This window comes from Chiloscyllium plagiosum, unplaced genomic scaffold (assembly GCF_037043375.1).
Source record: "Chiloscyllium plagiosum isolate Xiang-an unplaced genomic scaffold, Cpla_swu_hap1 HiC_scaffold_1, whole genome shotgun sequence".
NCBI lineage: Eukaryota > Metazoa > Chordata > Chondrichthyes > Orectolobiformes > Hemiscylliidae > Chiloscyllium > Chiloscyllium plagiosum.
The window spans coordinates 134,072,715-134,088,151 of record NW_028270139.1 but is presented as its reverse complement, the minus strand read 5'-3'; the positions used below and the strand labels follow the sequence as shown (position 1 = coordinate 134,088,151).

The window sequence follows — 15,437 nt, the reverse complement described above, 5'->3', positions numbered from 1 at the left end:
AGAGTGTGGTACTTGTATGGAATGAGCTGCCAGAGGAAGTGCTGGAGGCTGGTACAATACATCATTTAAATGGCATCTGGATGGGTATTTGAATAAGACGACTTTAGAACAATATGGGCCAAATGTTGGGACTAGATTAATTTAGGTTATCAGGTAGGCATGGACAAGTTGGACCAAAGGGTCTGTCTCCATGCTGTACAACTGACTCTAGGATAGGTACATACTTATCAAGGACCCGCAGTAGCTGTTCCTTGAATAAGCTCCACATTTCAAGGGGGTCCATCCCCGGCAGTTTCCTTCCCCATCCTATGCATCCTAAATCTTGCCTAATCGCATCATAATTGCCTTTACGCCAGTTATACCTCTTTCCCTACAGTATATACTTATCCCTGCTTATAGATATTGTAAACATAAACGAATTATCACTATTGCCAAGCTGTTCAACTACCTCCAAATCAAACATTTGGCTGATTTCATTTCCCAGTACCAAATGCAATGATGCATCGCCCCTTGTTGGCCTGTCAACATACGGTGTCAGAAAGCCCTCCTGCACACATTGGACAAAAACTGACCCATCTAAACTACTTGAACTAAAGAATTCCCAGTCAATATTGGGGAACTTTAAGTCCCCCATAACAATTACCCTGTTACTCTCGCTTCTTTCTAGAATCATCTTTGTTATCCTTTCCTCTACATCCCTGGAACAATTCAGAGGCCAACAGGGAGACCTCTCCTTTCCTGTTTCAAACCTCAGCCCAAACTACCTCAATGGACGAGTCCTCAGACGTTATCTCAACTGTTGTAATACTACCCTTGATTAATAATGCCACCCCCCCTCCTTTTACCATCTTCTCTGCTCTTACTGAAACATCTAAATCCTGGAATCTACAACAACCATTCCTGTTTCTTCTCTAGCCATGTGTCTGAAATGGCCTCAACATCAAAATACCAGGTACCAACCCATGCTGCAAGTTCACCCACTTTATTCCGGATGGTCCTGGCAGTGAAGTACACACACTTCAAACCAACATCCCAATTGTCATTGTACTTTTGCGACCTTGTAAACCTATCCCTGACCTCACTATCCTCAACCTCTTTACACTGGAACTACAATTCAGGCTCCCACGCCCCCTGCTGCATTCATTTAAACCCTCCCGAAAAGCATTAGCAAATATCCCCCCAGGATATTGGTACCCCTCTGATTCAGGTGAAGACCATCCTGTTTGTACAGGTCCCAACTTCCCCAGAAATAACTCCAATTATCCAAGAATCCAAAACCCTCCCTCCTGCACCATCGTGTTCAGCTCCACACTCTCCCTGTTCCCCGCTTCACTAGCACATGGCATGGGCAACAAACCAGAAATAACATCTTGTTTGTTTTAGGTCTAAGCTTCCCCCCTAACTCCATGAATTTCTGCCTTAGATCCCCACCTTTCTTTTCCACACTGTAGGGAATCTAATCTAATCTGTTTATGTCGTTGGTGCCTATGTGGAGCACGACTTGGAGCTGCTCCCCCTCCTCCTCAAGGATCCCAAAAACACGATCAGAGACATCACGAACCCTGGCACCTTGGAGACAACACACCAATTGTGACTCTCTCTCAACTATAGCCGCCCCCACCTTGAGCCATCTCCACCAACAGTATCCAAAACAGTATGCCTGTTTTGAAGAGTGATGACTGCAGGGGACACCTGCACCGTGTTCCTCACTCTATGCCTTTTGGTTTCCGTTCCCTTTCTCCCTCAGCAATCTTAATTTGCAGTGTGACCAATTCACTGAATGTGCTATCCATGGCCTCCTCAGCATAGCAGATGCTCCAAAGTGAGTCCATCTGCAGCTCCAGAGCTGTCATGCAGTCTAACAAGAGCTGCAGCTGGACACACTTGCTGAACGTGAAGGAGTCAGGGACATCAGCTGCATCCCTGAGCTCCCACATTAAGCAAGAGGAGCATAACACTGGGTCTGAGATCTCCTGCCATATTTACTCTTAAGTTTAATTTAGTCCAGAAAATAGATAAATTAAACTAAAAAAATTTTTTTTAAATCAACCATACTACTTACTAGGACACAATAAAAAGAGAAAAAGAAAACCCTTACCTTATCAACAAACCAAGTTTTTTTTAATCGTTAGAGGAGGAAGGCGGGTGGGAGACACTACTAGTGCCTCGGGTTTAGTCACTGCCCAAATATATCATTCACTCCCCTTCCCAGAGCGCAATTCGTTCACTCCCACTCAGTTCCTCTCTCACTATTCCTACTGCTGCTGCAAAATGGAGGCCGCTTTCATGAGCTAAGTATTTAAATGGTAAATATACCTTCTCAGCAGCCCCCCGGTCATCGCTACCACTGCTCCCATCACTGCTACATCAGGTGGACTACAGTGGTTCAAGAAAGCAGCTTACCACCATGTTCTCAAGTGCAACTACGGGCAGGCAATAAATGTTGACTGCCCAGCAATATCCCTGTCCCATGAATGATTAGATTTAGATTACAGATTAGATTAGATTACATTACAGTGTGGAAACAGGCCCTTCGGCCCAACAAGTCCACACCGACCCGCCGAAGCGAAACCCACCCATACCCCTACATTTACCCCTTACCTAACACTACGGGCAATTTAGCATGGCCAATTCACCTGACCCTGCACATCTTTTGGACTGTGGGAGGAAACCGGAGCACCCGGAGGAAACCCACGCAGACACGGGGAGAACGTGCAAACTCCACACAGTCAGTCGCCTGAGGCGGGAATTGAACCCGGGTCTCTGGCGCTGTGAGGCAGCAGTGCTAACCACTGTGCCACCGTGCCGCCCATAGGCCAGAGTGGTCTGCAGAGCGGCCAGAGCTGCAGATGGACTTGGGGGAGGGGCATTGGAATTGCGATAGATGGAGGGAGATCAAGATGAGGGTGATAGGCCAGAGTGGGGTGTCCCAGACCAACCAACCGTAGTTGAATGAATAAAAGGAATTTGATTTTATAAACACTACTCTTATTGGGCAGAACAGTGATCATCAGTGCAAACCGCAGACAGCATTCAGCCTTGGTTGCCCAAATAATACCAGGCTAGCCACAAGAAAAGGGCCAAAAGAAAAAGGATATTGCTTTAAGTTGCAATTAAACTATAGTCTGGGCTTGAACTGCCATTGTCAACTGAATCACAAACATATTTGTAGGCAACATAGTTGGGATACAATTACAATGTTCACAATTACCGAAGGAAAAAATAAATTCTGTAGCAAAGGCTGTGATCCAATTTGAAAAAGAAATAGATAGTTCTGCTGAAAGGTCACAGACCTGAAACATAAAGCTTTTTGCCTCCACAGATGCTGCCAGACTCGCTGAGTATTTTTAGCATTTCCTATTTAATTTCAGATTTCCACTTATGTGCCAGAACAAGCGCTGCTAAAAATATAGATTCTTTCAGAAGGTGATAGAAGTACTAAATGGAAGAAAAGAAGTGGATGAGGTGAACTCGGAGTTTCAAAAAACCCTTGATAAAATATCATTCAGGAAACTACTGAAGACTAAGAACAATAAAATGAAGGGTAGGGTAACAAGTTGCACTAAAGGTTGATTAGAACAAAGAACGCAGCAGCATTTAGGGGCAGTCACTCAGTGGCTTGAACTATGCTCAACTATGCTGAGGAGAAAGTGAGGACTGCAGATGCTGGAGATCAGAGCTGAAAATGTGTTGCTGAAAAAGCGCAGCAGGTCAAGAGGCATCCAAGGAACAGGAGAATCGACATTTCGGGCATAAGCCCTTCTTCAGGAATGAGGAAAGTGTGTCCAAAAGGCTAAGATAAAAGGTAGGGAGGAGGAGGGACTTGGGGGAGGGGCATTGGAATTGCGATAGATGGAGGGAGGTCAAGATGAGGGTGATAGGCCAGAGTGGGGTGTCCCAGACCAACCAACCCAACCAAGTTTCAGAGAACACCTCTGGGACACCCGGTCCAACCAACCCAACCACCCCGTAGCCCAACACTTTAACTCCCCCTCCCACTCCACCAAGGACATGCAGGTCCTTGGACTCCTCCATCGCCAGACCATGGCAACACGACGGTTGGAGGAAGAGCGCCTCATCTTCTACCTGGGAACCCTCCAACCACAAGGGATGAACTCAGATTTCTCCAGTTTCCTCATTTCCCCTCCCCCCACCTTGTCTCAGTCAAATCCCTCGATCTCAGCACCGCCTTCCTAACCTGCAATCATCTTCCTGACCTCTTGCCCCCACCCCACTCTGGCCTATCACCCTCATCTTGACCTCCCTCTATCTATCGCAATTCCAATGCCCCTCCCCCAAGTCCCTCCTCCCTACCTTTTATCTTAGCCTGCTGGACACACTTTCCTCATTCCTGAAGAAGGGCTTATGCCCGAAACTTCATTTCCCCTGTTCCTTGGATGCTGCCTGGCCTGCTGCGCTTTTCTAGCAACACATTTTCAGCTCAACTATGCTGAGGCCATGTCAGTTCACTATTAAGCCCATAATTTTAAAATAAGACTCAAGGGAATGATAGCTCAAATTGCAGGAGATCGTGAAGTAAAAGGCATAATAATCAAACCTGAGAATCAATGAAAGGACAATTTGATAGAATGGCAAAATAGACAATGTCAGAGGAAATTCAATAATAATAATGAGGTGGTACATTTTGGCAATAAAATTAAAAATACTTTTAATATGGAAGGGTTAAATGATATGCAACAGCAGAGAGTTTGAGGTTTAGTTCAGGTGGGCAAGTTATTAATCATAACAGCTTAAGTCTATAAGCCCTTAAACAAGCAAATAGAACACTGAGTTTTATGGTAAAACCTAAAAGGTATGATGGGAATCTCCATCATACTTGGAATACTGTGTGAAAACAGAACTACCAATGCTGAAAAGCTGAAACAAAAATAGAAATTACTGGAGAAACTCTACAGGTCTTCAGCATCTATGGAGAGAAACCAGAGTGAACATTTCAGGTCTAGTGATCATAAATGACAGAGCAGGTTCGAAGGGCTGAATGGCCTTTTCCTGCTCCTATATTTCACTTATTTTCTATGTTTTCTTCCTAAGGCCATAATTGGAACCCTGTATGCAAACAGTAGGAGGGATGATACAATAATAATTCATTGAGGGCATTCATAATTACCAAAGATAATGAGGAAAAATTTCCCATCATCATAGAAATTGACAGCACGAGGTAATTGAGCACATTAGGCTGTTTCATTTTGTGTGTCTTGGCCTATAGCTTTGTAGACTGTTGCACTTCAAGTACATTTCCGAGTACTCTTCAAATAGTCAGAAGACCATCTCTATCATTCTTTTAGGCATTCAGTTCCGGACTCCAACCATTCTCTGGATGAATAGATCTCCACGCAAATTTGCTCTAAATCTTCTACCTCAATCTAAATCTTCTACCTCAATCTAAATCTATATCCCTCAATCAAAACAAATAAGAGCCTCCCTGTTGTCTACCCTCAATTTTATACAGTTCAAGTTTCCCCTTGGCCTCCTGTTGCAAAAACAACCTTGTCTATCCAAACTTACCTCATCTTTTAAACTGTTTTAATCAGAACTTGATAATAGACATACTTAAAATTATGGAGAAATGTAACAAAGTTAGAAATAGACCATAGTTAAGGAATCTAGAAAAGCTTAAAGTTGTATAAGCTATTCACAGCTTATGATGTATTACCGAAAAACAAATATACATTGACAGTTTCACAAGCTTTTAACCCTGCTAAGCTCATCAGCTCAAATGGACATCAATGTTATTGTTCACATGATAAAGGAGTTGCTCCAGAACTGAATAATCAACATTAATTTTCTCTCAATCAAACACACAAAAATGACATCAACCCAAAAAATGTATTAGTATTCAACTTACTAAGTGCTCTGGAATGGTCAGAATTCCTAATGCCTTTGTTCCGCAGTCTCTGCAGTAATACAGCAGATGTCAGTTGCTTCACCAAGAACACAGACACGGAATAATTCTAGAAAACAAAAGATACAGATTTGCTTCACAAATTTACTTTTAAGTTCTGGAGTTGGATTAGTCTGAAAAGTGGTAATGCACATGCGCAAGTTATCATTTCTGTAAGACACTGATATGTTGTATTATGTATACACACAGCAATTCAAATCCATAACTATTTAAATTACTCAGTTGCTGCAGTAAGGTAATCCTGGCTATTGTCATCACATATTGCAAAAAGACAACAGTGACATACACAGGAAAGATTTAAATTGCAACACCAAAGAAAAAAAAGTTCTCTTTTAAGAGTAGTTTGCAATAGTGCCTTTAAGGGCTATTTTTAAAAAAAAGTTGATTGTAGCAATGTATTACAGCTTGAGATGCAGTTAAAAGGTCCTACTTAACACACTTCTAAATCTGCTCCCCTTTATTTTGAAGATATGCCCCATGTTCTCATTTCACCAGTCAGTGGAAATAACCTCCCGGCTACTACCTTTTCCCTACCCTTGCGCAGTGCCCTCAAATGCCTCAACTGAATTAGGGCAACACGGCAGCACTGCTTCCCCAGTGCCAGGGACCTAGGTTTGCTCACTATGTCTGCGAGGGCTTCCTCTGGGTGTTCCGGTTTCCTCCCACAGTCCAAAGATGTGCAGGTTAGGTGGACTGGCCATGCTAAATTGCCCAGAGTGTCTAGGAATATGCAGGCTAGGTTGATTAGCCATGGGAAATGTGGGGTTACAGGGATAGGGTAGGTGGTGGGTCGAGGTGAGATACTCTTGGGAGGGTTGGTGCAAACTTGATGGGCAGAATGACCTGCTTCTACACTTTAGGGAATTTATGAGTCCTCCTCCAAGCAGCACATTCCAGACCTGAACCACTTATGCGAAAAAATGCAACCCCCGGTGTCTCCAAAACATCTGGAAAATTCAATCACCAGAGCAAAGAAAAAATCAGAATAGTAATCTCAATACTGTCTTCAAGATGATTTTCCATTCAAAGGCTGGTTTCCTCTCATGTTTGATGTTAATAAGCTCATAACATGCCTATCAACAGATGTGGGAGAGAGCCAGCTGTGATTGTAGTAGCACAAAGAAGGTGAATGCAGCAGCAAGGTTGATAGGTGAAAGGAAGTGAGGGCTACCACGATAAGTGGAGAAGAACTGTTTGCAAGGGTGGCTGACGCCAGGAGATGATACTGTCAGGCCAGGGCTGGGGAGTGGATTAGTGAAGCTGGAAAGAGGAGTGAGGAGTTAGTGTGTGTATGGAGAGTAACTTCAGTCTTTCAACAATGGAATATTCACCTAACTGGGGAACGAGGAAATCTTGTAAATTATTGTACAGTGTCTATCTCAAGGTTGCAGAAGTTCAGAAGCTACTAAATCAGGAAAATTACTGCTTTAATGTACAATGTCCATTGGATAATTTAACACCAGTTTTATTTCATAAGGATTTGCATTGATGTGCTAGCACATCTGAAACATTTTATGTATTGTAAATCGTTTGAAGCACAGTGATGTTTACTGATTCAACCCATTACTTGCTCCAATTTAACTGCTACTATGCCCAGGAAATTGATTCCCCTGTTTGTTGTGGCCTTAGGTTTAATGGAACAGTGATGATTATTGATCATAGTGATGGATTATTCAATTGAACCAAGGGATACTAATATCCTGGGTGGGAAATTTACTAGTGCTATACGGGTGGGTTTAAACTAGCTCAGCAGGGAGATGGGAACCTGTGGTGTAGTTTCAGTGCACAGGAGGATGCGAGTAGGGAGAACATGGACAGGATTTCACAGTCACAGGAGTATGCTGGCAGACAGCAAGCTAGTTTGAACTATGTCTACTTCAACTCCAGGAGGATCCGGATAAGGTAGGTGAGTTTGCAGCATGGTTAGGTACCTGGGACTTCAATGTTGTAGCCATTTCGGAGACATGGATAGAGCAGGCTCAGGAATGAATGTTGCAGGTTCCAGGGTTTAAATCTTTCATTAAGATCAGGGAAGGTGTAGCCTGGTTAGTCAAGGATATTATAATAGTGGCTGAAAGAACTTTTGACTAGGACTCGTCTACTGAGATGGTACAGGCTGAGATTCGAAACAGGAGGAGAGGTCACACTGCTGGGAGTTTTTTTTAAAATATAGGCTCTTCGCAAAGTTCCAGGGATGTGGAACGGGGGATTGGCAAAATGATTCTGGGTAGGAGTGAAAGGTACAGGGTGGTCATTATGGGGGACTTTAACTTCCCCAACATTGAATGGAAAGGCTATAACTCTAGTGCGTTGGATGGATCAGTTTTTGTCCAATGTGTGCAGGAGGGAATTTCCTGACACAGTATGTCGAAGGGCCGACAAGAGGGGAGACCACACTGGATCTCGTACTTGGTAATGAACCAAACCAGGTGTTTGATTTTGTGGCAGCTGAGCACTTTGAACAGTGTGACCATAATTCGATTAAGTTTAGTTTAGAAATGGAAAGGGATAGGTACATGCCACAGGGCAAGAGCAATTATAATGCGATTAGACAAGACTTAGGAGGCATAGAATGAGGTAGCAAAATACAAGGGTTGGGGACAATCGAAATGTGAAGCTGGTTTAAGGAACAGATATTGCATGTCCTTGATAGGTATGTCCCTGTCAGGCAGGGAGGAAGTGTTAAGGTAAGGGAACCATGGTTTACTCAAGAAATTGTATCTCTTGTTAAGAGGAAGAGCGACCATGTGACATTGAGACGTGATGGTTCAGATGAGGCGATGGAGAGTTATAGATTAGCTAGGAAGGATTTAAAGAGAGAGTTAAGAGCAGCAAGGAGGGGACATGAGCAGTCTTTACCAGGTAGAATAAAGGAGAACCCTAAAACTTTCTATAGGTATATGAGGAATAAAAGGATGACTAGGGTAGGAATAGGGCCTGTCAAAGACAGAATTGGGAAGTTGTGTGTGGACCCTGTGGAGATTGGAGAGGTGCGAAACTAATATTTCTCATCTGCTTTCACGGAGGAAAAGGAGAATATTGTAGAGGAGAAGAGTGAGATACGGGCTATTAGACTAGAAAGGATTGAGGTTAATAAGGAGGTGGTGCTATCAATTCTAGAATGTGAGAAAGCAGATAACTCCCAGCTGGCCCAGGGGACTTATCAGAGGGTTTTCTGGGAAGTTAGGGAGGAGATGGCAGAGCCTTTGGCCTTGATCTTTGAGTCATCATTGTCTACAGGTTTAGTACCAGAGGACTGGAGGATTGCAAATGTTGTGCCCTTGTTCAAGAGCAGTAGAGATTACCCAGGTAATTATAGACCAGTGAGCCTTACGTCTGTTATAGGAAAAGTTTTGGAAAGGATTATAAGAGATAAGATTTATCATCTAGCAAGGAACAATTTGATTGGAAATAGTCAACATGGTTTTGTCAAGGGCAGGTTGTGTAACACAAACCTCATTGAGTTGGCCAAGCATGTGGATGAGGGTAAGGCAATTGATGTGGTATATACGGACTTCAGTAAAGCCTTTGATAAGGTTCCACATGGTAGGCTATTGGAGAAAATGCAGAGGCATGGGATTGAGGGTGATTTAGCAATTTGGATTTTAAATTGCCTTTCTGTAAGAAAGCACCAAGTGGTGTACTACAAGGATCTGTTTTGGGACCACTGCTGTTTGTCATTTACATAAATGACTTGGACGCAGGCATAGGTGGATGGGTTAGTAAGTTTGCAGATGACACTAAAGTCGGTGGAGTGGTGGACAGCGTGGAAAAATGTTGCAGGTTATGAGGGACTTGGATAAACTGCAGAATTGAGCTGAGAGGTGGCAAATGGAGTTCAATGCAGATAAATGTGAGGTAATGCACTTTGGAAAGAATAATAGGAAGGCAGAATACTGGGTCAATGGAAAGATTCTTGGTAGTGTGGATGTGCACAGGGATCTTGAAACATTGTGTTATTGAAACATTTAATTATTCAGCAATTGCTGTCCATAAACATAGATCCCTGAAAGTTGCCACCCAGGTTTATTCTGCTGTTAAGGCTGCATACTGGTGTGTTAGGTTTTATTGTTGGAAGGATTGAGTTCCCGAGCAATTATGTCATGCTGCAATTATACAAAATGCTAGTACGGCCTCGCTTGGAATATTGTGTAGAGTTCTGGTCGCCCCATTATAGGAAGGATGTGGAAGCAGAGGAGATTTACCAAGATCTTGCCTGATCTGGAGGGAAGGTATTATGGGCAAGGCTGATGGACTTGGGTCTGTTCTCATTGGAGAGAAGGTGGTTAAGAGGAGATTTGATAGAGGCATAAAAGATCATCAGAGAATCAGATTAGATAGTGTGGACAGTGAGAGTCTTTTTCCTAGCATGATAACGTCAGCTTGTACGAGGGGGCATAGCTGTAAACCGAGGGGTGATAGATTTAAGACAGATGTCAGAGGCAGATTCTTTACTCAGAGTGGTAAGGATATGGAATGCCCTGCCTGCCAAGGTAGTTAACTCAGCCACATTCAGGGCATTTTAACTGTCCTGATGGATGATGGGATAATGTGGGGGATAGGCTTAGATTAGTTCACAGGTCGGCACAACATCGAGGTCCGAAGTGCCTGTTCTGCACTATATTGTTCTATGTTCTATATTCTAATCTTGCTTCTCAGTGTCCAAATACTCAACAGAATAATATACTGGAGACACTTATTACAAGTGCGTTAGCTGATAAAGTTGCCAAAGCCCTACTGGACCATAGGGCTGCTCTATCATGAGACAGCGAGAGTGAAAGCAAGGATTGACAGCGGTTTAACCAAAGAACCACAATGCCTTCCATGAGAGAGTTGGAAAGGAATTTCCAAGTTCTGAAAAAATGTCACTGTACTTGAAATGCTAACTCTACTTTCTCTTCACAAAAGCTACCAGATCTGAATTCCTCCAGTAATTTCTGCTTTTGTTTCAGATCTTCAGCATCCGCAGTTCTTTGTTTTATCTTAAACTGGTTGCTAGTGTTATTGAAACATTTAATTATTCAGCAATTGCTGCCCAATTGACATTTACATTTAATAGCAGGCACTTTCTTTTGCATTGAGTACACTGCTTGTACTTTGCTTCTTATTATTATACTTTGAGCTCTGACATTGTTTAAACAGTTATGACCTGACAGCAAGGTTGTCACCACTACATTATAACAATGGCCAAGATACATTCTTAGAAAAATAGAAACAGAAAACAGGAGCAAGAGTGGGCCATTCAACCCATCAAGCTCACTCCACTATTCAACTTGAACATGGCCAATCGTCTAACTCAAAGCAATGCTCTTGCTCTCGCCCATACCCCTTTAAGCTTTAAACTCCAGAAATCTATTTCTCTTAAATATATTGAGTGATGTTGACTCCATAGCCTTCTGTGCAACAGAATTCCACAGATGAAGAGATTTCTCATCAATGGAAAATCACCTACTGCACATCCAGAGACAGTAGCTTCTTGTTCAGAGATCCCCTCTCATTCCTCTAACCTCCATTGAATTGACCCAATCTCTCCTCATACATCTGCCTTTCGAGCAATTATTTGGTGAATCAAAGTGGCAAGATGGTACTAGACTGTGGTAATTCTTTGCATCTGTCCCCAGAAGATCATCTCCTTCCATGTTTTACAATCGTTCTACTCTTGTAAATCTCAATTTTAATGCCAAAAAGTGGTGCTGGAAAAGCACAGCCAGTCAGGCAGTATCTGAGCATCAGCTCTTCATTGTTTCGCTCCTCAGATGCTGCCTGACCAGCTGGTTTTCCAGCACTACACTTTTGACTCTGATCTTCAGCATCTGCAGTCCTCACTTTCTCCTAAATCTCAATTTTAAGTCTGAAAAATAACAACCATGACCATCTTCTTATGTGCCAGGGTATGACTCCAATCAGCAGAGTGTTCTCCCTCTGAAGAGAAAGTGAGGTCTGCAGATGCTAGAGATCAGAGCTGAAAATGTGTTGCTGGAAAAGCGCAGGTCAGGCTTATGCCCGAAACGTCGATTCTCCTGTTCCCTGGATGCTGCCTGACCTGCTGCGCTTTTCCAGCAACACATTTTCAGCTCCCTCTGAAGCCAAGTGATTCAAATTTTGCAAGGGCTTCTTGTTGCCATATTCTATCAAATGCAGCCTTGACATCAAGGGCTGCACTCACCTCACCAATACTCCTTGGGGCAACATTTTGATTTTCAGGAGTTATTATTTTCATTCTCTGTAACTAACTTATTAGGTGACATAGTTAATAAATATATATTTCATATTTGAACTGAAACTTGGGATATTTGGACACTCAGTTGAAATTAGAAGAGCTCATCAATATCCAAAACCTCCATTAAACTTAAAGCCACATGCACAAGGAAGCCAATTTTTTTTAATGCAGCATTTGAATTGAAACAAGACAAGAAATAGTTAGCGATAAAAAATTGTAAAATAATTGACACTTCTAAACACATTCCATACATTAGTGAGGTCACAGCTAATATGCTTTCAACATATATTCATTAAACTGATTGAATTCAAACAGGCTGTTCCTAAACTTTTCAGTACCTCAAGTCTGTTTCAAATTCAAATTCAACAACCGAAACAGTGGTCATTATAAGAGCATCCACCACATTTTTCCCCATTTCATAGCACCTGAATATATACAACCCAAAGCTCCCAATTCCACATTCATTTGCGAGGTGCACGCTGCCATAACAATTTCAAGTTTCTCTGGTCCCTAGTTTGCTGCAAATTACTTCCTGGGCATATTTTAAACTCTTCTTTCTCCTTTGCAGCTGTTCTTTCCCACTCAACCTCTTTTTCTATCTTCCTACTTACTGCATCTCTTTTAGTGCTTTCCTCTCCCCACTCACCACCTCCAGCCTCTTACTCCTGCCTTGTATCTTTTAAAATAGGCCACCAGTACCTTTATGAAAGGCACAGTTTTAAACATTAGCAGGAGTTACTTACTCTTCCCATTTCTGGTGCCCAAGAAACTGAAATTTGATTGGGTACAGCCGATGAGAGTCTAACTTGTGATGTGATGTTTAAAGGCCGACCAGGTCGCTTCTGCTCAACACCGTTTTTAGGTGGCGGTGTAAACCCCTGAAAATTAAAATTAAAAATAATGATCACGAAGGAAGGTAATAGGACATGAATTTGAATCCCACCCAAGTAGATAATGAAATTTGCATTCAACAAAATCTTTAATGTTAAAAAAATTGCTAGTCAAGCGGTGAGCACAAAACCAACGTAATTTGTCATAAAAGCACATATTGTTCATTAATGCTCTTTCGGAACAGTAATCAGCCATCATCACCTAGTCTGGCCTGTGTGTTAACTCCAGTTCCACAGACACAAATCTTAGCAGGACTTATACACTTAACGGTAAGGCCCTAGGGAGTGTTGCTGAATAAAGAGATCTTGAAGTGCAGGTTCATAACTCCTTGAAAGTGGAGTCGTAGGTAGATAGGATAGTGAAGGTGGCGTTTGGTATGCTTTCCTTTCTTGGTCAGAGGATTGGGTACAGGAGTTGGGAGGTCATGTTGCAGCTGTACAGGACATTAGTTAGGCCACTGTTGGAATATTGCGTGCAATTCTGGTCTCCTTCCTGTCAAAAAGATGTTGTGAAACTTGAAAGGGTTCAGAAAAGATTTACAAGGATGTTGCCAGGGTTGGAGGATTTGAGCTACAGGGAGAGGCTAGGGCTGTTTTCCCTGGAGTGTCGGAGGCTGAGGGGTGACCTTATAGAGGTTTACAAAATTACGCGGGGCATGGATAGGATAAATAGACAAAGTCCTTTCCCTGGGGTCAGGGAGTCCAGAAGTAGAGGGCATAGGAGAGGGGAAAGATATAAAAGAGACCTAAGGGGCAACTTTTTCACGCAGAAGGTGGTATGTGTATGGAATGAGCTGCCAGAGGAAGTGAAGGAGACTGGTACAATTGTACCATTTAAGAGGCGTTTGGATGGGTATTTGAATAGAAAGGATTTGGAGGGATATGGGCCAGAAGCTGGCAGGTGCGACTAGATTGGGTTCGGATATCTGGTCGACATGGACAGGTTGGACCGAAGGGTCTGTTTCCATGCTGTACATCTCTATGACTCTATGTGGTTGACTCTTAAGGCTTCTGAAATGACCAACAGTCAATCGATTCCAGTTGCAAGATAATAAATGCTGGCCTTACCAATAAAAGAAGATGAACATGTACTTAGCATTCTTCCCAAGGCAAGTCCTTCAAATAAACAATGCAGGCAATAGTTCTGCAAGATTCATTTAATTCAGATGCTCAATAAATAAAACATTCCACTTCCCAAGCATTGACAGATTTCCTCTGACCAGCAAATTTCCCTCTTAAATAAACCTCTCCCCTCAACCCCCAAATCTTTTAAAAATATAAACTTACCGGTAGTGGATAAAGTTTTCCATTTACTTTTATACATAAATTATTAGGATAATTGTCTTCCTGCGGACAGCTCGTCTCTGCGAGACAAAACCTGAAATCATACGATTGGGCAACTGGATTAGCAATTGCTCTGGTAAGAATTCTGAAGAAACAAAATTCCTCTTAAGAAACAGTAAATGCCAACTCGGTCAAATCCACTTATCAGATTTAAGACTATGTCCAAAACTAACAATATTAATATCTTGCATTTACAGAAAAACATTCAAAGTTTTAAAAAGTTGTCCCAAGGATATCTTGAGATATCAATTTAGAAAAACAAAATCTAGAATTAAATTCAATATAGCATAGTGAATAAAAGGATAGAACTATTGAACATATTAACTATCTCGGAAGGCTTAAAATACAGAGTTATGAATATTGATAAAATAGGTTTACGACAAAAACAAATGACATTAATGTCCTCACCATTAAATCAGTTAATTCAAAATTCCAAACATTCAGCAACCAATTATCGGGTGAGAAACTGGGCTTGTCAGTGGAAACACTTTGATTCAGGTGAAGAGCTTATGCCTGAAATGTCGACTCTCCTGCTCCTCAGATGCTGCCTGACATGCTGTGCTTTTCTAGGGCCACACTTTTTGACTCTGACTCTCCAGCATCCACAGTCCTCAATTTCTCCACGTTTGGATTGCAGATGTTCGTACGCACAGCAAACACCTGAACAGCATTCAAATTATCTTGCCAGTGTGCAAATCAGGTTTAAGGGGTCTTATGGCATGGTGGTAGTGTCCCTATTTCTGAGGCAGGAGACCCAAGTTCAAGTCCCACCTTCTCCAAAAGTGCGTAATACTTTATCTGAGCATGCTAAGAAGAAAATATCCAAAATAGGTTTCTTGCCAGTTGTGTCACTCAAGACTTCAACCAATATCCTGGCTTATCCCCATTGATTAGGTACACGTTAGCTGCTGATTTGTTCTGGCTATTTCTAGGACTGTACAAACATGTCCTTATTTCTATCATTTGAAGTTATAAATGTCTATAGAAGAAATTGTATGGCAAGCGTTGGAGGAGTTTTCACTGATTTCAAGGCTTCGGTGCAAGCCAATGCTTCCCAGAC

At 42.3% G+C, this 15,437-nt stretch overlaps 2 protein-coding genes across 9 annotated transcripts in view; one reads left to right on the top strand and one right to left on the bottom strand.

Moving 5' to 3' along the window:
* katnal2 (katanin p60 subunit A-like 2) overlaps window positions 1–15,437 on the top strand; it is a 206,408-nt gene that overhangs the window by 58,651 nt on the left and 132,320 nt on the right. The window lies entirely within an intron of this gene.
* The window catches only part of pias2 (protein inhibitor of activated STAT, 2), a 95,657-nt gene that overhangs the window by 58,398 nt on the left and 21,822 nt on the right, over window positions 1–15,437 (bottom strand). For all 5 annotated transcript variants that reach the window (XM_043715166.2, XM_043715240.2, XM_087990883.1 and 2 more), the window contains 3 exons: window positions 14,321–14,411; window positions 12,887–13,021; window positions 5,867–5,972 (listed from right to left, as the gene is read on the bottom strand). In XM_043715166.2, the coding sequence (XP_043571101.2) occupies window positions 5,867–5,972; window positions 12,887–13,021; window positions 14,321–14,411 (332 nt within the window). The remainder of the gene's footprint in view (window positions 1–5,866; window positions 5,973–12,886; window positions 13,022–14,320; window positions 14,412–15,437) is intronic.